General features: G+C 38.2%; 1 protein-coding gene across 1 annotated transcript in view; it reads right to left on the minus strand.

Moving 5' to 3' along the window:
- Nucleotides 1–15,172, minus strand: part of LOC109409509 (uncharacterized) — a 61,191-nt gene extending 46,019 nt beyond the window's left edge. The window contains exons 1-5 of the mRNA XM_062848517.1: nucleotides 14,348–15,172; nucleotides 13,263–13,445; nucleotides 2,754–3,961; nucleotides 2,431–2,491; nucleotides 677–783 (exon numbers count right to left, since the gene is read on the minus strand). Coding sequence (XP_062704501.1) covers nucleotides 677–783; nucleotides 2,431–2,491; nucleotides 2,754–3,961; nucleotides 13,263–13,445; nucleotides 14,348–14,444 — 1,656 coding nt within the window. The 5' untranslated portion in view covers nucleotides 14,445–15,172. The remainder of the gene's footprint in view (nucleotides 1–676; nucleotides 784–2,430; nucleotides 2,492–2,753; nucleotides 3,962–13,262; nucleotides 13,446–14,347) is intronic.
- Nucleotides 15,173–23,903: the final 8,731 nt, after the last annotated feature.

A 23,903-nucleotide genomic window follows, 5' to 3' on the forward strand; every position in this document is an offset into this window, starting at 1 on the left:
AAAAGGCCTATCTGCTTTGCGTAAACAAACTTGTTTTTGTCTCTGTAGGGCCCATCCGCATTCACCCACGCACATCAACACCCTTATCAGAAAGAGTGTTCTCAAGCTATCTGTTAAGGGTGTTGATGTGCGTGGGTGGATGCAGATGGGCCCTACAGAGACAGAAACATGTTTGTTTACAAAAAGCAGATAGGCCCTTTTCAAATGTTCATCTTGAAATGACGGTTCAAATGCAATGCTGTAATGGAAATGTGTAATCAGCATTATGTGAGAAAAATTATTTTCGTTCAATGTAAAATCAGCTGAACTCACATTTAAATCACAGCATTGCGGATGGAGTTTTCTATGCAACGAAATAAAATAAGTATGTTAGTTTTAAACATTTTATTGAGTTTTAGTTCGATTTACTTAGATTTCTCAAACATTTCAATATTTCATATTCTTTTATTCCATTAAGAATCACGCGTATTTTTGTTTTAATTATCTTTTACGTTTCTCTTATTCCGAATGTTCACTACTATAAAGGTGCTTCGACTTATATTATATAGTCTAGAATTCGTGACTCGACAAATGGTCAATAACTTTTTGAACAACTCGCTGTTGATTTCCCACGCGATATGCGTTTGATTTGGATCCGGATGATGGAGTTATCTTTAAGAGGTATTGCTGCATCAACTCCAGGAATCAGTAGATCCTGCAGGGCGCAAATGACATCATCCGTGCCTTCGGATAGGCGGACCTGGTCGACGTAGACATAATACATTGCTGTGTCTTGTCCCATATCTGTAAAAGAGAGTAGATGTTGACATATTATGATAAAGGCAATATTGATCGCATGGATATTATCAATATAAGAGAAATTAGGAATTCGGCAGTTCCTTATCCTATTGTCGACAGAGGAAATTGTGAGGTTACCGAGGTTTAATTTTTGGTATAATAAAGCACTGATATGCTATGATTTTACATTAAAAAAAGCCGTTTCATTCATCGTCATAGGTTAGAAAACAACCGAAGCCATAATTTTCTCTACAGTACGAGTTAGTGAACATTATTGGAGTTTTAAACTAAATATGTATGTAAGAACCACAGACAAACAGACACGAAACGTTTTGAAATTCATTGCCTAACATTGTGTACGGTGAAATAGGAAGAAGCGTTTTTGATTGTTTTTATTTACATGCTTATGATCCGTCGAGTCAATATTTGTAGTAATGAGCTGGGGAGATGATAAATAATTTATCAAATTATTTTCCATTTCCTCAATGAAATGGTGCAAGTGGCAGGGGTATTGTGATTTCTTGCCCAATTTACAGCTGTTTTAGCAGAACTCTCACTGTGCCATTTAAAAAAAATGGAGAATACAACAACCCAGTGACTCAAAGTTAAGCCAAAACAGCAACATTAGGCATGAAATCATAATACCCAGACTTCTTGTATCATTTCATTCAAAAAACGGAGAGTTTACAGTCTTCCATACAAAAATTCACTACAACTCAGTAACAAATTTTGAAAACGACGCATAATCAATGCTACACCACAGACAAACAGACGTAACACCTAGAACAATTTTCGTGAAAATCCATCGCCCACTTCACACTACCATCACCTGGTGGAAATGTTTCACGAAACACTGCGTTGTGCGAAATCGTCTACAGAAGACGCTAGTGTGAAACGTCAAATGCAAATAAAAACGATGCACGCGCCTCTGGTTGTGAAAGCTACAACTATGAAGATTTAAAATGATCGTTAAAAGGGTGGTCGATGGAAATTTTGCAAGTGTTACGTCTGTTTGTCTGTGGCTACACCATTGATTATACGTCGTTTTCAAAATTTATTACAGAACTCTTGTACTTATGCGCGACGTTAGGCATAAGTACGATAGGCATAAATTCCATAGGCATAAATTCGATAGGTATAATGGACGATATGTATAATTTGCCAGACAATGACAATGATGTTTCATAATGGCCTAACTGACTTGATCGATTTCTCTTCGCGATTGCCTTTTTCGTTAATACATTGATTAAAACAAACTAAATCGTCATTCTTTTTGTTTCTATAGCAAGATAAAGTCGTCTCCTACGTATTTTAACCAAAAAATCTTTGGGAAACTTAGTACACATTCTGTAATAAGGCATTGCGAGGATTGATGAAGAGAAATCGACAGTGTCATTTAGGCCCTAATGAAAAATCATTGTCACATTCTTTTGAAAGCTTATTGTACCAAACGTCCATTATGCCTAACGTCTGTAGTGCTTAATGTCTTTATGCCTTGCGTACCAATGCTAAATGTCCTTACACCTAACGTCTTAAGGCCTAATGGGGTATCTAATAAGCATGTCCTATTATAGTTCATGATCACAGTATGCCCCAAATGCAAAGTAACATGTCTATTTGTCTGTGTCAATAGTTCGATGTATGACAACTTACCAACAGAAACCAGTAACGGTCCGGGCGAATCCAAATGAACTTCATCGATGCGGGTTCCGATCTGTAATTATGATATATGTTAGTATAAATATTTTTATTTGTGTATGGCGCAATCAAGATAAGGATTAGATTAAGAGAAACAAGTTTTGTCAAGCAGGAAAAGTCCCGAAAATAGTGAACCATATCCACTCAAGAACTGAAATATAGACTAATTTTTTATTGTTTCAGCCTTTCCTATCGGCGTCTCTCTGACTATCTATTTTTACGCTATTTGCCGTGTAGCTTATGTATTGTTGTATACCTTAAACTTATGCATTACGTACCTCTCTGTATGTAACTAAATCATCTATTTTCTCGCCCACCAAGCAAGCTAAGAACCGCAGAACTTCCAGATCGGTGCAGTCGTTGTTAAGTTTCTTAAACTTTCGGCCAGCTGTTTCTGAATAGTTAACGATCTTCGCTCTTTTCTGGTCATAATATTTGCGCAGCTCGTCAATTGATACTCCCGTGGCCTGTTCAAAATGGTATTTTAGCAGCCCTCTACGTCTCAGCACTGGATACTCCGACATTAGCTGAAGAAGATCTTTGCTGTCGTTTAGTCTGTGTCTCACATACGCTTGTGATGATTTGAGAAAGTCCTCGGTTAGCAAAGTCGGTTCGTCGCGACGAAGCTTAGCTAGTGTTTCATTTTCACAGTCCTTCTTCCAGTTTTCCCAATAACATTTAAGCGTGCCAGCTCGCACATTTCGACCTTTGCTAGCAGTCGGAGCTTGCTGCTCTGATGACTTTCGAAACCGATTTAAATACGCATTATGGTTAATCATTTTATGCTTCAGTGCGATGTGGCTGATACCGTTTCTGTACCCGTCATCATCGACTTTTTCGAGACACGGGAATTTGCGAAGTAACTGCTTCGCAACCATTTCCATGGTACTAGCCTTTATGTCGGTGTCAACGGTTCTCAATTGATCAACTATGCTGTTGACCAGGCTTGTCGTGTCCATCTTCGTTATTCGTAGATCACTTGGAATAGCAGTATTGGGATTCGTGGCCTTGAACTCCTGCAATTTGTCCAGCTTGGACAGGACATTGTCGCTTAGTTTGCTGTAATTGACTTCGAAAGAGCGAAACTTCATGTCGGAAGAAGCATACTTCTTGGAACTTTTCTGGATCTCAATAGCTCTTGGTCGCTTGGTTTTGGTATTTGGAGACTGGTTTTCGTCCACAGGGTCGTCTGTTTCCATCATCGTCATATGATCTGCGATTTCTGCAGTTTCCTGAATTTTGATCGATTCCGTTACATGTCGCGAAGTAGATGGCTGTTGTAATGATTCATCTTGATTCGACACACCGCCGGTCAACAGCTTCATTGATAGTGGTTCCGCCACAGAGATTCGTTGATTTGGAAATATGGCCATAACGGCTGGATCGATGTTCAGCGTCTGCAACACTGTAGATGTTGCATCGTCAGAATTCGGAGTGTCTTGGATGGCAGAAAGTACTATCTGACCAGCCGATGTGTTCTGGAGTCCTGGGATAAGGAAATTCAGTAATACATTAGTTGATAACGTAGACATTTGACAATTTGCATGCAGAATGAGGCATTTTGGAACTCTGAATTTCGGTTTTTGTCTCATTGATTGTGTTTTTTTTAACTGTAGTTACCGTGAGGTCATCATTCACCGCTAATTTTTTGTCAATTATGCAATAATTATCAAAAGTTAGTTAACTATCGCCACAAAAGTGAATGTTACATGTTGCCACAATTAAAAACTATAATTTCATCAAGTTTTTATATAAGTGTACTGCGAATCATGTTGCCTAGAAATATTTCTCACACTGCGACGCAGGGTAGCATGGGATACCCGCTGGAAATGTGTCGGACGAGCAGCCGGAGAACTATTCTATATACTAATTTTGACAAAACAGGATGAACCAAACTCCATGAATCGACAAGTACTTTTGTAAATTGCAGTTATTTTGGTTTGAATAATCAATAGTTTGTAATAACCATGCAAAAATTAATAAGTAAAATCTGAGAAGTAAAATAAGAGTGAGCGGTGAATGGATACTTGAGCGGTAATGGTAGCCAAAAGGTGAAACTCTTTATGTTTTTCCAGTTTTAAACTTATTGTTACGATTATTTTATATTTTTTTTTCTGAATATAATAACAATATAATTACTTCAAATTAATATACAATATTTATGAACGTCGAATTTTAACGTCACAAACTTAACAAAAATGTCGTTAGGTGACTGGTGACTGGAAACAAGTGAAGAAATTATAATATACTATGCTAGAGTTTTTAAGTCACATCCTCCATTTAAAAAAAAAAATATGATTTTAACATAATTAAAAAATATTAATAGGGTAAAAACCCTAGACTTCGTCCCCTAAAATTCTTGCTCTAATCTTGAAGAAACATAAAAAATGGAATTTGTATGGAGGGGGCGAAGACTAGAGCAGTGCTTTTGCCCTATTTAGGCGAATAAAAACTTTTTCATAAACTGCATCTTTAACCAATAAAAATGTTATTTTTATTATTGATCAGAACGGTTACAAATGAGGGAAAACATGTAATCCTGTTAAAACCTACAACTGTAGGTTACAACTGTAGCTCGGAATGCACAATTCCTCTTTAGATAAACTTAATTGGGTTCTTTAGGGGTATTCAGAATGGAATAATCTGAATCTCCGTAAAAAATAGTCGAAATCCAAAATTTCATCATTTTTGGTGCCCGGGAACTACATATTTTTAAAATGCATTTCAAGTTTGTATGCGAAAATTTGTTTGTTCGGGATAAACTGTCATTTCACCGATTGAACTGTCATTCTATCCACAAAAATAAAAACTGTTTTGCTTATTTAACCATCAAAACAAAGGTATTGGAACGCAATAAAATCATGTTACACTCAGAAAAATGAGCTCTTTCTGTTAGAATATAGAATATACAAATATTTTGTTCGCTAAACAACCCAATTATTGACATTCATTCAGAAGCATTTATTTATTTGTTAATCAGTCATAAATTTTTAAACACTTACATTTTTTTGTATTTAGAGGCAAATCGATTGTCGCGTGTGGGGAAACTGGTTTTCAACCGCGACGACAATATTAACCCTCGAGCGATCGCCGATTCACCCTCGCACCAAATGTACCATGTACAAAACGCTGATAAGCCCACACAGTTAGAAAAAAAAAATAACCGGCTTCGGCAATCTTTTACCGAAATCTCAACCGTTAAGTTTGTTTTACAGGAAAAACATTGGTAAAGGTAGCAACTTTTACCGAAATTCGTTAGAGTTTGACAGATAAACGATAACATTTTACCGAAATTTGGTAATTTTTTACAAAATTTCGTTAAAACCCCATTACCGAACGCTCAGCGGTTGAGATTTCGGTAAAAATTACCGAACGCGATTAGCTGTGCAGTAGTTCTCTACGGGCACAAGACCTGGACTATGCTCGAGGAGGACATGCAAGCACTCGAAGTGTTCGAGCAGCGGATGCTTAGGACCATCTTTGCTGGACCATTAGCTGCTGCGCGCACTTTCTTGTTTACACCTTTCGTGAAGCTTTGCACGGTGAACTTGTCGATCTACTTCCAAGCAATATGTCACTGAGAATGAAATTATAGGATCGTGGACACCTCTGCACTGCTTTTTGAGGTCTTCCTTCATCATAGACCAGTAATAGACCAATCTGATTTAACTGTGGACGGTTTGGTGGACAACAATCCTTGGCTACATAAGCAACTCTGTTTTGATGGTACCAAGTGATTGTATCTTTAATGTAATGGCAAGTGACCAAATCTGACCAGAACAACGTCACATGTTTTTTTTTTGTTCAGAAAACGTAAGAGACGCCTTTGGGTGCATTCTTCCGGAAAAATATCAACGTCTATGTTGTTACAAAAATCTGAAATTTTAGCTCTCACAAACATATTGCTTGCCATACTTAATATCTTTCAAGGAATTTGGTTTTAAATGTTCGTTTCAGACGTTCAGGATCTTCTTTATGGTAAGTTTGTTGTATCAACTCAACGGAATTTTGGGAAAAATAGTTAATAAAGAATACGAATTTTCAAAGCTTTTGTGCAAGACAGATTTTCTACGTGCTAACTCAGATGATGCCATCCTGAATATGAAAGCTGATTTGGAGAACAGTGTATTTTGTTTTCGTTCGTTTATGTATCAGTCTTCAGCATAGAAACTTTCATCCCATTCCGTGTTAATTTGACTAAGAAACAGGATAAATCGACATTGATTTTTCATTTAGGCCTAACTGACATTTTCGAGTTCTCTTCATCGATCCTCTCTTTGTGTTAACACAGAATGTGTACTGAGTTTTCCGAAGATTTTTTGGTTGAAATGCGAAGAAGACGTCTACATTAGGGATGTAGTACCGGTAGTACCGGTACCGATAATACCGGTATTACCGACCAATTTTTGGTACCGAAATACCGGTACTGCCTGAGCATTGGTACCGGTTCTTTCGGTACCGCGAAATCTCTCCCAAAGTACTGAAATCCGATCATTAGTATAGCCAATATACAATGGAAACATTTAGAACCAAGTACTTCGACAAACAAATATTTTTTATGCAGTTCAGTGTCATAATTTTTATTTTATACTAATCATTTCAGTATCATAATGGCCAACTTTTCCGTACCGGTTCATAATGCAACTGAAATGGGTTACATAATGAAAAATAGTTGCATAATGTTCATAATGCAACTCGTTTGAGTTGCATTATGAAAAAAACATTGCATAAAATTTTGTATGGAACTCGTTGCAAAACTCGATTTTTTCAGCACTCTTCGTATTTATCCAACGAGGCAAGCCGACTCGTGCTGAAAAAATCAACTTTTTGCAACTCGTCACATAAATAACTAATATATGCAACAATTCTGCAAATCCAGGGTAAAGAAAGTCTCTTAAATAAAGACAAATCAATCAAAAATCCAGGGTATCATAGCAATGATTGGTTTGATAAACGTTGAATGTTGGAATTGGATTTACTTGCTTAGAAGAAAGTTTGTTAGATCAGGGTTTCTTGTTATTTCTTCAGTTTTTATAATCCGTTGATAGCATCATCAAAAAAAATTATTTATATCTTCTTCTGTCTTCACCTTGCAGCTATTTTATTTTTGTACATAGGTTGTTCCTGTTCCATTTTAAACTGACCAAAATACTGCTTGTGAAACTGCACAGAAGCTAAACAATAGCTCCAAAATAAGTTTCATGCAACTAATTGCTTTCTATCCTTTTTATTTATTTATAATTTTTGTTTAATTTATCGTTTTCTGGATAGCTTTTTATGACATCCCCGAAAACCGTAATGCACAAATGCCTGGTAAATTGTTGATTTTCTGTGCAAAGTAGATTACTCTTCATTTTAGTGAAAAATTTCCCAGTACCTGTAATTTACCGGTACTACCGGTACTGTAAGCCCCAGTACCGAAATACCGGTACTCACCAAAAGTGGTCGGTACTGCGACCCCTAGTCTACATGTTGCTATAGAAACAACAAGAATAATGATTTTGTTTGTTTTGATCAAGACTTGAACTTAGTTATTAGTGAAAGAGAGAGTCGACGAAGAGAAATCGATCAAGTCAGTTAGGCCCTTATGAAAACTCATTGTCGAAATACTTTGTTCGGTCCGGATTTTGGTGTGAACGGCCTTTATGATTGTAATGTAATGCTAAATGAATGAATGAATGGCTCCTCATTTAGCAAAAGCAAACTAACTTTGATTGGTGTACCATGGAAAGGGTCTGAAGGACTATTTCATGAATTTTAAAATTACTACACGAAAAAAAAATCGCACATATTAAGTATACTTCGTCGGTATTACTACTTTCCAATATTGAGACTATGAGAAAGTTGACTGATTTTGAGTTGTGTCTTCATTACTCAAAATTTACAGGGATTAACAACCACTACATCTTGTTTAAAGAATAATGCATGTCAAATGTATCGAATATTATGAAATCAAAACATATCAGAGGTCGTCCATGAAATACATAGCGAATAAAAAGTTTTGAGAAATCTTACATGCCACACAAAAGTACTAACGGCTTCATACATCAAAATCTTACAAGAGTCGATGGGCGTCGAGAGGCAGTATCGGTGAATTGTCTTACGTTAATGTGTTGGCTTATAAAACAAAAGCAAATTACAAAATTATTTTTTAACTGTCTTTAGTTCTTATTTCATTTTCTACGTGATGTAGCATTTAATCTTCAATAGATATTAAAAATCAGTTTCAATTCTCTCGGAAAATGGAGATCGTGTGTCATGGCACAGACTGCATTCATCTTTACACTTAATGAATTCATCAAAGTATCTTACGATTTTCTGCCAATTACCTATAATCTTTACATTTGATAAGAAGAAAATCGCAAAAAATGCAGACTGAAAACAATTAATTACCGTCGAGATCACTAAGCTTGTGTTAAACCCACACGGAATCTCGGGATCGTGAATAAAACTGCGATTTTGCATCGAATCGTGTCGGTGTCTTCTGCGCACTTATGCGTTACAAAGTGCTGAATAGGGGCTGTCCATTTATTACGTAAGGCAATTTTTCCGAAATTTCGACACAACCACCCCCCCCCCCCCCCCTTTGTATGCCGCGTAAGATTTTCCAAACCCCCCCTCCCCCCAAAAATCCTTACGTAATTAATGGACAGCCCCATAAGTGCGCAGAAGACACCGAAACGATTCAATGCAAATTCTCAGTTTTATTCACGATCCCGCACTTATACTAACTGCGTAAGGGGTCCAGTTGGGTGGGAACTGCGCAATAACAGTTACAATAACTGTTCTCCTGCATAGAACAAACTACGCATCCAGTCAAAAAATATCGCAGTCTCAGACGTCTTACTACAAATTTTGCCATTTTAAAGACAGCATTTGATACATCATGCCTGCACATAGAGTTGGCTTATTTCAATGTGTGACAACCGAGATTACAGTAGTGAATGTTAATTGGGTTCTTTAGGGGTATCCGGATTATTTCGTAGTTGGATTCTCTGCCCAAAATTTAGTCGAAAACAAAAATTTCATATTTTTTGGAGTCCGGGAACGATTTTTAAAATGCATTTAAAGTTTGTATGGGGAAATTTTTTTGTTCGGGTCGAACTGTCACTTTATCGATTGAACTGTCATTTTATCTACGAAAATTAAAACTGCTTTGTTGATTTAATCATCAAAACAAAGGTGTTGGAATCCAATAAAATCACGTTATACTCAGAAAAATGAGCTCTTTCGATTAGGCTATAGAAAATAGCAATATTTTGTTCACTAAACAACCCAATTGGGTTGCACCGTGTATCAGGAGTTTCGACTGTACTCGGACAGAGCCCTGAATCGCTTGCGATAAGACCTCTCCTCAGATCAAGACATGGCAAGGTGGTAGCACTTCACTATTCCAACTCTTTTCGATGGCAAACTTCTGATGTCACGATGAACAAACCAACACACTCCATGCTAATCAACCACAACATAAGTCCAGCTAGTAAAATACCTTCTTCGTTTATTGAATATTAAGCAATCGCATCCATAAACCACTTTCTTTCCCTATTTTTTCCAATAATTGTTGATTGGTAATTTTTTTTTCTTGCACTAGCGCACACCAATAAAAACAAATCCCAAAATTGACAGTTCTGCTAAAAGAGAAGGGTACACGCACATTTGCCGTTTACTGTTATACCGACTCTTTATAATACACCGAAAAACCCTTTCTTGCCCTTACACGGAACTACGAATCAACCCAAATTTAAATTGTTTTGACGCAATCCCGGTCTTCCGTGGAAAAACTCAAATTTGCGTCAAACAGCGATAGTAGTGAGTAAAGCTGTTAGTACACAGGGTCAAATATTTGTCGAAAAAGAAACCAATGCTCAAACATCTTGTTTGACTCGATCGAATTTTCATTAGTGTCAAACCGTGTGTCAAACTGATCTTGTTTCTTGTTTGCTTTCTTGAGTTCTTTCAAATATACTATATTAACTTAATTAATTAATCAATTAATATAGTATATTTGGTTCTTTCCTTGTCAAATATTTGACCCTGTGTACTGGCCTAAGTAGTTCTCGTTTGAGTGCTGCAAAAAAAATACCCAGTGGTGAGTTTTCACATACACATGCACAAAACTGGACCAATATTTGACAAGGAAAGAACTCAAGAAACAACATCTGTTAGACACTAATGAAAATTCGATCGAGTCAAACCAAACCAAAAGTCAAACAAATTACCAATATTGGTATGGTAAGCCTTTGAAGGGTTTTATGGAAAATCAAAGGCTTTCATAGATATTTAAGGTCATAAAAATTGTTTTCGCATAAACTTTAGTTCGGCAAATGCACATACGGGAAGGATACTATACGAATAGCACAGACAAACAGACGTAACTCTTAGAAGAAATTCATCAAAAAAATTTCCCGGTGTCATTTTCATGAGCACACTGTTGGTAGAACTGCACGCGACACTATCAGCCATGATGGATTTCGATTTCACGTTTTTCTGACACGCACACTATTACACAAATTGCCTGGAATTTTCGTTTGCATCATTCAGCAACGTGTACACTGGCAAACGTCAAAGCGATCGAACACTAGCACCTCTGGTGGAACAATCGCGCAAATCAAATGAAATTTGAATTGATCGTTTAATGCATGTGCCAAGCCGTTTTGAAGAGTGTTACGTCTGTTTGGCTGTGCGAATAGTATTGGCATACAAGAAACCTATGTTTTGACATTAGAATAATTAGCCACAGAAGTCCAATGTCGCGACTGTTTGTGTGACTAACATCTAGTATGCCACGCCCTTACAGCGTCAGTAGCGGTACTAGAAGTGTCAAAAAAATTTTGTTTGCCAAAACAAAAGGTCTTCTACAAGTTGGACACTTCAAAAAAGTCCATTATTACAATTAATGTTATTAAAATAATTAAATGGGAAAAGTGACTACAGCGCCATTGGATTTCTAGTGTATTTCTTATTCGTTATTGACTATCCGGTTGGAATCAAGACCGACATTCAATAAAAAATTGTCATTTTCTTGGTCCACAAGTGTCGCAACTTTTTCGCATCTAGTGCGCTTTGTTGCTGACAACAACGGGAAGGATGCGCACTACTTTTGACATGATTATAAAACGTCGCGAGTTGGGTCGCGTCGCGACTTGATTGTGCGAAGTCCGGTTTGGTGGCGGCCCGACAATACATCCAAATTCGGATTGATCCAAATCTGAAAATCTCGTGAAAAGCGCAAATATCATCAAACATCTTTTTCCGTGTACGACACATATTGGCCTGAAGCAGTTTCACCACCGACGAACCGACGTGACAGTGGCGATCCAAAACTGTCCCCCCCTAATTTAACGGTCGACCAGCGAAGCGAGCGATCGCTTCTGTCAAATCAGCACAGACGCGAACCGTTTCCTACACGGTCAGAAAATTCACTCATTTTCGAGCTAAAGTGGGACAACTCAAAATTGAGTAAATTTTTTTTCCAGCGATAGCGCTGGCCCAAGTGCGAAAATCTCATCAGTTTAAGCCGTATAATATTCTTGATGATGCGAAGAATATTATACGGCTTAAACCAGTTGGATTTTTGCACTTGGGCCAGCGCTATCGCTGGAAATGCAATTTACTCATTTTTTGAGCTGTTCCAGTTTAGCTCAGTTTTGTGTGAATCTTACTCATTTTAGAGTAACATTTTCTTAGCGTGTATATGAATACATGGGGGTTTAGTGTCGAGCTATCAAATCATCGCGAGCCGTTGTAGAGGTGGCGATAGCGTTCGGCTATTTTTCATCATGGCGTCGCGGACAACAAATTTGAATTTATTTGTTCGAGCTGTCACGTCGGTTCGTCGGTGGTTTCACTGTGCTTGACCAATGACTTTCTGGCAAATGCACTGTCGGTATAATGCGTAGACCCGCCTCACTAACACCTGTTTTCATTGTCTATGATCCTATGCGTCCTATGCACATTCGCTCCTTTGACTGTTAAGCGGTACCATGTTATCTAGTCAGCATTGGAAACGAGGTAATTTTCCGTAAACACGTCTCCGCTCAAACGTCAAATAAGTGAACTTATGCATGGTCCATTGCACGAATTTATTCTTGCCTGCTTACTCTCACAGAAAATTTGACGTTTGAGAGGTGCCAGCACCAAACGTCAAATATTCCATGAGAGTAAGCAGCACACATTCGTGCAGTGGACCATTGAACCATCAGATTGGACCTTAGTTCCCCATGTTTATTTACAAACAATTCGCGCACCTGTTCATAGTAAAGAAAAAACCTGAAATGCAACGAAACAGTTCACGGATTTTAGTCCTTAAGAAGACCGTATTTAATAAATTTGTTCGTAAGATGTAATGTGATGGATTGTCCCTGGTTACCTACACTGCCGTGAATCGCATATCTGTCCCATTTGCATTGGAAATTCAGCTGGGACTGATAGTATGCTATATACTACCTTCGAAAAGTCGATGATGCTAAGGCCAGGACCAAGCTATTCAGGTCGTGAAGTATAATACGGTAATGCCTATAACCGTAAGTATTACCATTTTAACATTTTAACACAGAAATTGTTCAAAGGGTACTAGTAGGACACGTCCTACTAGTTAGTGGCTTAGGGTCATACGACTCGACTCGTACATCAATGTGACAAATGTTGCTGCTGAGAAGATGACTTCAATTTTGAATATTTGCAAGACGAGTCAAGCTTGGTCACTCTGATATACAAGTTTAGCAGTTCTACTCCTCTACGCTTGAGGAAAATATGTTCAACGTTTTGATTCAGAATCATTTACATACCTTCAGCGCTGTCCTGTGCTTGGGTATCGGTTGCATAAAATCCTTCAGGAATCCAGGTTTCTCCGGACTCCAACATCATAAGCAAGTCTTTGCTAAACGCTGCCAATGCCATGTCGCTTGATAGCTCGCATCCGTCGTTTGCAAGCACGATGTGCTGGAACGGTCGTTGAAATTTGATGGTTGCTGGAACAGATAAAATTTAAATAACAGTTCTAGGAGGATTAGGGGCATAATGGACACCCCTGTTTTTGCCGAAACCGTTGACTTTTATGTAAAATTTTTAATGCATTAGTGTAAAGGAACAAGTCATGGTTCTATTTTTCAAAAGTACTATTTATATTGCACCAAAATAACCAAAATATCATTGAAATTGAAATTTGTTTTTCATATGGTGAAATTCTTATAATTACGAAGCAGCATCAAATAAGGTATTACGAGTGTTTGAGTGTGTCCACCATAAAAACAAGCGAATTGTCACCTTATCTACATGTATACGAAGATTTAGCAATGGATGAAGTATTCTATTTTTGATCAAAATTTACTTAAAATAGCAATTTTAATGTGGTAGTCGGTTCGGGGCGAAATGAACACTGGCAATTACGAATGGATGTACGCGCGTTGCATACTGTTAGGCGTTTTAGAGAGTTTGGAAAAAATCAATCCGATTATTTTAGCCTAAAATTTATTTAATTAACTTTGATGTTATGTAAACTCGTCTAAGATGGAGTGTTATATCTGTGGTATTGATCTCCGTAGGCAAATTACTTAACTGGTCGATATTATCAAAGTTACAGCATAAAATATGCAGGGGTGTCCATTATGCCCCGATGGGTGTCCATTTCGCCCCGTACCTTTCCTGCCAGCCCCAAAAAACACACGGTTTACAATTCATCATTTCTTCACAATAATGACATTCTACCTGCTGTAAATGATTGAAATACATAGGAAACAAGTTAAAGTTGTAAGCCAACTGATAATATATTTAGATTTTGTCTGTTATACAGGCCTCACATACTCATTTGCTTAGGGTGTCCGTTATGCCCCTAATCCCCCTACCTATTAATATCTGAAACTAAAATAATTACCTTGTTCGATTAGGCCGTTGATCGTTCCCGTTGCGAAGATTACATGTCTTGTTTGTCGCGACGAGTCGCAAACTTTAAATGGCAGTACTGTATTCATTGTCGTTATCTATTCAACAGCTCTCTGCCGTCGGAGGTATCGAATGTTTGATGAAGAGGTATACCTTGTTGCTTTCCACAAACGGAAGCAAAGGAGCACGATCAACAAAATCTTCTATTGATAAACATATCAATTTTTCCGGATGTTCATTGGATTCACTTATCTCTATAATCCCTCGTTCGAAAATGTTCACCGCGATCAATTCATTCCCAAATACAGTGACGCTTTCAGTTTTTGGATTCAACACCAACAATTTGATTTTCACCACATAGAACCATTCACCATATTCATCATGACGCAGAAACAGATAATCTCCGGCAGAATATGTGTATCCCATAAACGTGCCTTGCTCCACAAATACGTTCTGATCGTTGTCTAGACAAAACTCGTGCAATGCAGTTTGAGAAGACTTCGGCAAGCTCGAAATACTTTCTACATATTTTTCTAACAAGAAATTATTCTTCAAGCGTTCGGTTTGGGTATTTAAAAGGCCCTGGTAATACTGGTGTTGTTCACTAGAAAATTTTACCACGTTCTTAAAGTTTATAGTAGTTCTGATACACCGCTTAAAAAAACAATGCTTTCTTTCGCAAAACAGGGTACAGTACGATATAATCGGCCCCAGCCACAGTATGTAACGCGAATAATGAAGAGTGTAGTGATGTTTTGGTCTTAACGCTTCTTTGAAGTGGGTTGTTCTGAGTTCAATGTATTCTTCCAAATCTGTTTCCAAGATTTTTATTTGGGCAGTGGACTGTATCGGAGACGTTATTATATCTGTAACTTTTTTAATAAGAAGCAGCATTATGATTTCTGGTTGACTGTAGTTTATGTCTTTTTTCAGAAAAATGAATGGTATGATCTGCACGAGGTGCCACACGTCACATGCTTTGGCCTTAATATTGCAAGCTTTTCGGGTAAAGTTTAACTCAATTTTTGTACTTATTTTGAGCTGCTTGAATAGGCTGTTGATTCGACCTTGCAAATAGCATCTAGATACGATACCACTTTTGACAATTCTCTTGAAAATCATGAACAAATCATAATTAACCCATCCTTCGAAAAGGTCGTGGGCAACACACGGTACTGCACCCAAGTCAAACATCTGAAAATACTTTAGTTCGTCAAAAATGCAACTAACTTTGACGCCACGATACGGAACTTTACATTCAGGATCTGATTCAATAATCCTCAAATCTTGTTTGTTTAGCTCAGGAGCTCTCGAGACTGCTATTTCATATGGATCCCTACGAAACGATTCCAAAGTAGAGTAGCATGTGCGACAAAAAAACGAATTTCTCGAAAAGTTTTCTGATAGACCTGCAAGCTGATGTGCACCCAAATTATCGTTCATGGTAGCAAATACTGATCCGTAAATGGTTTCTTCTGCACCACCACCATGAACAACTACCCCTTCGTCTTCTAGCACTCTTAGGTCTTCGATCAGTCTTCGAAATATAGCACTGGCTCCAAAAAACGTAAAATCTTTGTTTCTGCACACTAGAACCAACTGGACGTTATCGGTGAGGCATCGCAAATGAGGTGGGAGGTTTCCAAGTACCATATACACCAGAAGAAGTTTATGTCGACCAGTGGCGTTCCCTAATTGATTTGGGACTACCTCCGCTGCATCCTGGTATATGAAGATATTTACTGTTTTTCGATCGAAAAACGAGCTTTTCTGGAATTTGAGTCCATCTGTGTAATCACTTATATAACCAGGCACCTGCATTTTTTCCCCAAACATTGCTTCATATACTATTTTATCGTTTAGTAACCCCCGTATGGTGTCAAGAATCGGAACATAGAAGTAGAAACAATTAATGTGATCTTCATTTCTTTGGAGACTAATCTCCACTGGAGGGACATAAGAGAAATTTTCACTGAAAAACTTTTTACGCATATATGCAGATCGGAAACTCCCTCTGACTCGAACACTGTGCCCATCAATTGCCCATTACGTAATTCACTTTTTAGCACGAGACCGGATACATCTGACATGTCCAACCGTTTTGTAAGTTCTTCCACTTTTTCGGATAGATATTTGTCCTGCACTCTCGTCGCTTCACCAATAGCTTCTACAATCTCCTGAATTGCACTATTCGGTACGTGATGTTTGGAGAGGAGTTTGAGGAACAGACACCCAAAAATTTTTTCCACTATGAGTATTGGAGGCGGATCACCGTCATCTCCGGCTCCATCACGCTCGTTTGTCTCCCCTACTGAATCTTCTTGATCAAATGTGTTAACACTGCATTGGCCCCCCTCATTTTCTTCACAGTCACTTTCTTCGTCACCGTTGTATGAATCTTCCGGACGACGTTTCATGTCAGATTTCTGCAAGCCTGCCCTATGAGCATACATTTTATGTATCCGAAGGCTATTGCTGGTCGCGAAGGGCTTCTTTGTCGGACACTGTAGCGGACAAAACACGGGTTGCCCGCAGGATATATGGTTTGATGCATGTTTCATAATCTTTTGAAAACTTGTTTCCGTAGAATCGCAACCAGCTAATGAGCATTTAAATGAATGAGCACTCTTTTTCGGTTCCACATCCGGACCGATGTGCCGGAACCGAAGATGTTTTCGGAACGACGCAAACGAGCCGAATTTCTTCACGCACTCGGGGACTGGGCACTGAAACAGTTGGCTGTGCCGATGAATACGGGTATGCACTAGAAACCGCTTAACATTTGAGTAATTCACGTCGCATATAGCACATTTTAAACCCATTTTTACCGAACATTTACCGGAGGAACGCAAACGATGCAAACAGAACAAATTGCACTTGAACTGAAAATGGCTGCCGTACTCCAGCTCGACTGTTCGGTCTGCTCGCAACATCGGCGTTACACGCAAGGTCGTTTAAAAATAAGATAACTTCGCGTAAAGCGCGCAATGGGCAGCACAACATTGTGAGAAATGTAGCGTAATTTTCAGAATGGAGCTGTAAATTTGTGGTATTCTTGGCATTCCCCATATGTGCATGACATCAAGCGTAAATTTCCGCGTGTATTGTAGTTACACGATGCCAATTTAAGCGATAAAATGGAATGCGGTTCAGTTAATTTTAAGATTTTTTTTCTGTGAGGATTTTACGAAAAAAAATCAGCAAATTTGCTACAGGGGGTTTCGAGGGCCTATCAGGTGGTCTAAGAATGCTCCAGGGGATCTCGGAGACATTTCAATGAGGCTCAGAAAAATTTTAGGGAGTTTCAGAGGCGTTACATAGAGTTTCAGGAGTGTTTCGGAGAGTTCATTGTCGTAATAAGGAGTTTCAGGGATATGGGTGGTTTTCGGAGAATTTTAAGCAAGGTTCAGAGGCAACCAGGGAGTTCAGGTACGTCAAAGATGGTCCGGGAGAGATTGATGAGGATGTTTAGGGTATGAGGCGTTACAGTTTGTTTCAATAAAGGTATGTATTTCATTTCGTTTCGCCACTATACTGTTTCCGCTCCTCGAGGACGTGTGTATCGAGACCAAGAGGGGAATCTTTTTTTTTCGGTGGCTGGAATCGGAACCCGTGAAGTGGTCTTTTGGGCCAGACGGTACTTCCGGCACGGTGAACTCTCAGCAGGCTTACAGGCTTCTTCGGTGGGAGAGAGCTTCGTAGTCCGCATGCAACGTGGTGGAAATGTCGGGTGTTGTACAACAATAGCGCTCACAAAGTGAGGCGGCCCGGGTTCTCAACGGTGGTGTGTACCCGGTGACCACGTGCGGCTGGTGGAAATATCGGCCAACGGCGAATAGGGTGCAAAGGCAGCGCGCACCGCAACAACAATAGGACTCCGGCGGGTATTTATCCACGACAATTCCGGATTATGCATGAATCAACGCTCCGTCCACAAGATGGTAAGAAGCGGTATGCAGCTGGGTACACGCGTTTCCACAGTGGTCGTTTAGGAACCGGGATAACTATCCCCAGACAGGGCTGTCGTTGACGACCGGGACAACAAATCTAATTGCACCGGACACCGCTAGGCACTTTGCGACCTCCACCTGTATCCACGGAAAACTCTTTCTTCGGTCAACTGACTCAACAGGACTTTTCGTTCTTCACGGTGTTGCCACTTTGACGGTCGAAACACAATCAGTTCACCGTTCCATCGATCTATCTCTTCACAGCCTCATCAATTTACCTCACACTCGCCATGAATGCGTTTTTCCTTCCAAGATCCGCTGCATGGCCTGTCATCCACCCAACCTAAACTCCTCCCCTCATTGGTAGTGCTGCCCAGAGCGATAGGGTTCTCAAATCGCCCCCCAAACCAGGAACACTAACTAAACGATGAAATCGCAATTTCAACCAACTTTCTCTCGTTTAATTGTTATTCATTTCCATGATTACAATACTTCGCTTCATTTTGTATCATTTGTGTTGTAACCATATTTTGAAATATGTTCTATTAAGTCAAACTTATTGAGGGCTTCACTGTGGAAACAGAAACATTGAGCTTTTCCAGGCCAAAACACAAACAAATCAAATTATACGTTCTGACTCGATATTTTTTCAGTTAGAATGAGATTTTGTTCATGACACGCCCGTGCCCAAGGGAGAGGTTTAAGCCTTATTTCATGTACTAGCATTTACACCGAGAATGCGTCAACTTTACTTTATCATCAACACAAAACCATTTTTCTCACCTAACTTTAGTAAAAGACGTATGAAAAAACCTCCTTTCCTTGCTTTAAAAACTAAAACTAGAAATGAGTTTATTGGATTGAATAATGCATCAAAGTATTCTTTTCACTGGTTTTATTTTTAACGGTTTTCAAAACAAGCAAAATTAAACATTTTTTGAGAATTTTTATATCAAAATCACATACTACGTACAAGCTTCAATGAAAAATCTAAGCATATTTTATTTTCTTACATCCAACCAAAATTAAAAGGATTAACTATTTCTTGGATATGTGAATTTTCTGACCGTCTCGAGTAACATTTAGCAAAATCCAGAACCACAGAAGCAATTTCAAAATTATTCCTTGCAAATCTGTCTAAATTCCTGGTGCAATTGTCTCACTGAATTCCCGGAAGAACAGTTGGGGAAAATTCCGGAGAAATCTGGAGAAATTTAAAAGGAGTTCCTAGAGCAGGGGTTCTCAAACTTTTTCAGCTTGCGACCCACTATTGATTGCTATATAATTTAGCGACCCACCAGCAAGTATTTTCATAGCATGCAATATTTCAGAAAATTTGGACTGACTTTTGTAATAAATACATGGTATTGCCTTCGTAGGGTTTGATTAGCTAACGTTAGTAGCACTTAATCTCGCAAATTTTATAGTTTTTTTTTTAATTTACAGTAATTGTTTAATTATTTGGTGAAAGTAAGGTTAAGGTACCCGAGTGATCTTTGTTTTTTAGCTTTTAAAGATATTTTCAAGTTTCTTACTCAAATTTAATCAGTCTGGCTTCATGTAACACAATTAAACACCACACATTTTTGGCATATTATCACACAGTTTAGAAATAGAGTATTGTGTTGTTCTTTGCTGTGCATGCATCGCTCCTGTAAAGGGTGAGTATGGCAGCATAATCGATCGCGTTCGCTCTTGTCTCGAGTGAAAATCAAAACAATAGATGCGCGGGTGTTTAGTGTTCAGTATTGTGTTATTGTTATTGTTATTGTTATTTATTTTTAACTAAAAATTTTGAAAGAGGGAAAAGCCCCTTTGAGTGATTTCTTCAGTATTGTGTTGTTCTTTGCAGAGTATTGTGTTGTTCTTTACAGAGAAGAACATTAATCAAGGCAATTAGATGATCGGCATTGAACCACAAAAACCCCACAACAATTGGTGAGATCTTTCCAATATTATTTATTTATAAATAATTCTACTTCAGTATATTTACTTTATAACTGCGTATAAGTTGAAAATTCGCTTTTTTCAACATCCTTTCATCTATTGGAAGATGCTTCAGTTCTGGGCTCTTTCTAAGTTGATGAAGGGATTTATAAATGCTTGCAAGGACTTGGCCAGGTGTGTGGAGCTGAATGAATCTATGACATTGTAGATAGTAGCGACATCAGCAATGTCAATGGAAATATTCAACTTTGCAACTCCATCCAAGATTTGTGCAAGTATTCATGCTATGCTATGCTATTATCACACAGTTTAGAAATAAAGAGAACATTGGATTAATACAAAGCAATTGAAAAAATAGTTTTAATTTTATGCTTGTACAGAACTTTTCAAACAGATCGAGTTGAAAATGTTGTCCATATTTTGAACAATAGGAGCATAGACTAATTTCAAGACCTCGATGTACGAAATAAAACCATTAAATTTTCTGTGTCCAGCCCGGTACCCAATAAATATTCATTACCGTGTAAATAGCCTTTTGTGAAAATTATATTTAGCGTGTTACACCGATCTGACAGCTCTGACGGTAAGGGACTAAACCTAGGGGCGGGATGACCGGGATTATTACCTCCTAATAAATATTAGATCGCTAATCCTCATCAAAAGCTGTAGCGGTTTTTCTTTAGTATGTCATGACTTATCCTCAATCCCACACTTGTCAATGAAATGGAAACACCAACGTTAATTTTTTTTCTCATATTTCATATCTGGATAAAATATAAAGAATCATTAGTTTGTTTTAGCAACGATTTTGTGCGATGCAACGCAGCCATGCTTCGAAGTTAACGATGTGCCCACCACCGATGTGTGATAAAGTTATATGTAGTTCTTCTCGGCAAATATCGGTGTTCGACTCTTGGAGCACACAGTAGATGTAGAATTCAAAACCGTATACCTGCTTAGCTTACGATTAACCGATTAACCCTAGTGGACGTCATCAAACTCAAATATAAATTCGTTTTCGTACAGCTTATAGAAACTGCTGCAAACTCATTTTACATGCTTTTACTTTCCATTCGTGTAATTTAAATACAGAGAGCACGGTGTGTCTAAAACCGTTATTAACAAAATAAAATACCCATCGAAAGATACAGTATCCAGGTATCATCTCTGAAATTTTGAAAATGTTTCATGGAGGGAATTGATAGTTTGAGCGATTTGAAATTTTAGGGCGATTTTCAATGAAATTCTCTTTGAACTACATATTAATATTCAATCGTGGCTGTATCATGTTCGTGACCATCAACCAGTCCCTCAAAAATTTGGAATCCAACATTCGAAACGTATGGTATTCGAGTATTCTTACTGAAAATTTGAGAACAGGGGTATTCACTAAACAGATTAAATTGCTGCGTAATGGGTAGTACGCAGATCGCAAGAAATTTCTTGGCCTATCTCGATGCGTGGAAAATTCAGGCAAGGAATCGCTCAAGAAATTGGAAAGCGTCGCTTTATTCCGGATCCTAGTACGGAGCTGAAACGAAACGTCAAATCAAATGGGGCTTGCTGTGTTAAATTTCTTGACCATTCCGGTCACGGAAAAATAGTGCACTGAACGGAAATTACTTGAGCGATTCCGTTTGAAGTGCATACCTCGCATAAGCCATGATTTTCTGCTTATTTTAAACGTTGCATGATTTTGCGAATGAAATAATCAAAGATTGCCTTGGTAATCGCGACGTTTAATCAGTTTAATCAGTTTACGCCAAGTGAATCCCCCTAACATTTTATCTTTGAAATCAAAAGTTATTGTGGATTTATAATCCAAATCCATAGGTTTTTACAGTATTTATAGCAATTAAACAGTTAGTATTTACTACAAATAACCAAAACCAATTCAAATGCCCGCTATTGTAGTCAATCACAGCATTCAACAGCTGGTTGAAATAGGATTTAGATGTCTGGAGCGTACGATATCTCTCCCATGTTTCTGAAAAATTGCTGGGAACGCTCTCAGTAGCTTGCTCTTCGAGCACACCAAGAGATTTCTCAGTGTATTCTCAGAACTGCTTAACGTGGAACCGCTGGATATGAAACTTTTTGAAAATTGATACAAACTTTACAATCAACGTGGTATATGAATGGTCAAAGGACGTCTAGCGAATCTGTAACAATTCTTACCAGAAATTGAGAAGGGAAATCAGCATTTTTTGTAATATGTAGAAGCGAGTCAGCAATTAAAGCAAATTGTTGGGCGATTGTTATTGGCCTCACGGCCTCACGGCATGGTGAAGTAGCGTTGTAATCATTCTTGCACGCGAAAACATCTAAGTTTGTAAGCGAAACTCTATGTTTGTTGTGTAAATGACACCCCTAGTTAACGGTATGGATCAGCAGTTGATATTGAGTGCCATTCCCCAACCTGCTTTGCACATAACCCTTGGAAAGCATTGTACAAAGCCGCCAAAAAAGCAAGTCCTGAAAAGGTACAGCTGTGGTCCATGATGGCTGTTGTGCGACATCAGCAACGAACGTATGGTTTCACAGGAAAAGCATGTCACAATTTAAAGGACGCTTCGATGGTTCTTGAAGGACGTCCTGAGCTACACGGTCTTTTAAACGTAAGCGATTAATTTATTGTGGTGGTTAATTATATTTCAGTCATTAAAAGTCTACAAAGACATCTGCAGAGCCTGTTTTATAGATGAATTGGATCCAGACTATACCACGTTGAAGGCTAGGTTTGGAACGATATGGGAGACTCTTGATTTGCCGAATTACTCAAAGTTTCATATTGTGCAGTTCCAGTTGATGATACATACGGTAAAATCTCTTGGTTCGGAGAGCAAGCTACTGAGAGCGTTCCCAGCAATTTTTCAGAAACATGGGAGAGATATCATACGCTCCAGACATCTAAATCCTATTTCAACCAGCTGTTGAATGCTGTAATTGACTACAATAGCGGGCATTTGAATTGGTTTTGGTTATTTGTAGTAAATAGTAACTGTTTAATTGCTATAATTACTGTAAAAACCTATGGATTTGAATTATAAATACAATTCACGATAACTTTTGGTTTCGTAGATAAAATTTTCTCAAATTGTCAGTAAGAATACTCGAATACCATACGTTTCGAATGTTGGATTCCAAATTTATGAGGGACAGGTTGATGGCCACGATCGTGATACATCCGCGATTGAATATTAATATGTAGTTCATAGAGAATTTCATTGAAAATCACCCTAAAATTTCAAATCGCTCAATCTATCAATTCCCTCCATGAAACATTTTCAAAATTTCAGAGATGATACCTGGATACTATATCTTTCGAATGGTGGGTACCGCTTAGATGGGTATTTTATTTTGTTATTAACGGTTTTAGACACACCGTGAGAGATTATGATGGCAATACCATGTATTTTCGTGTGGACTGCTTTATTGACCTGTAGCCACGAATCCCCCAGGAACCTCTTCATTAGATCTATCAATCTTAGATGCAAAATACATACAGCATTCTATCGGTACGATAGGGTCAGAACAATAAGAATAGACAAAACTCAAGTAATTCATGGAGTTTTGATGTCACGTTAAGACATATATGTTGATTTATATTTATATAGAATGATAACTACACCGGAACCTGTACACAATTCC

This window comes from Aedes albopictus, chromosome 2 (assembly GCF_035046485.1).
Source record: "Aedes albopictus strain Foshan chromosome 2, AalbF5, whole genome shotgun sequence".
Classification (NCBI taxonomy): Eukaryota; Metazoa; Arthropoda; class Insecta; order Diptera; family Culicidae; genus Aedes; species Aedes albopictus.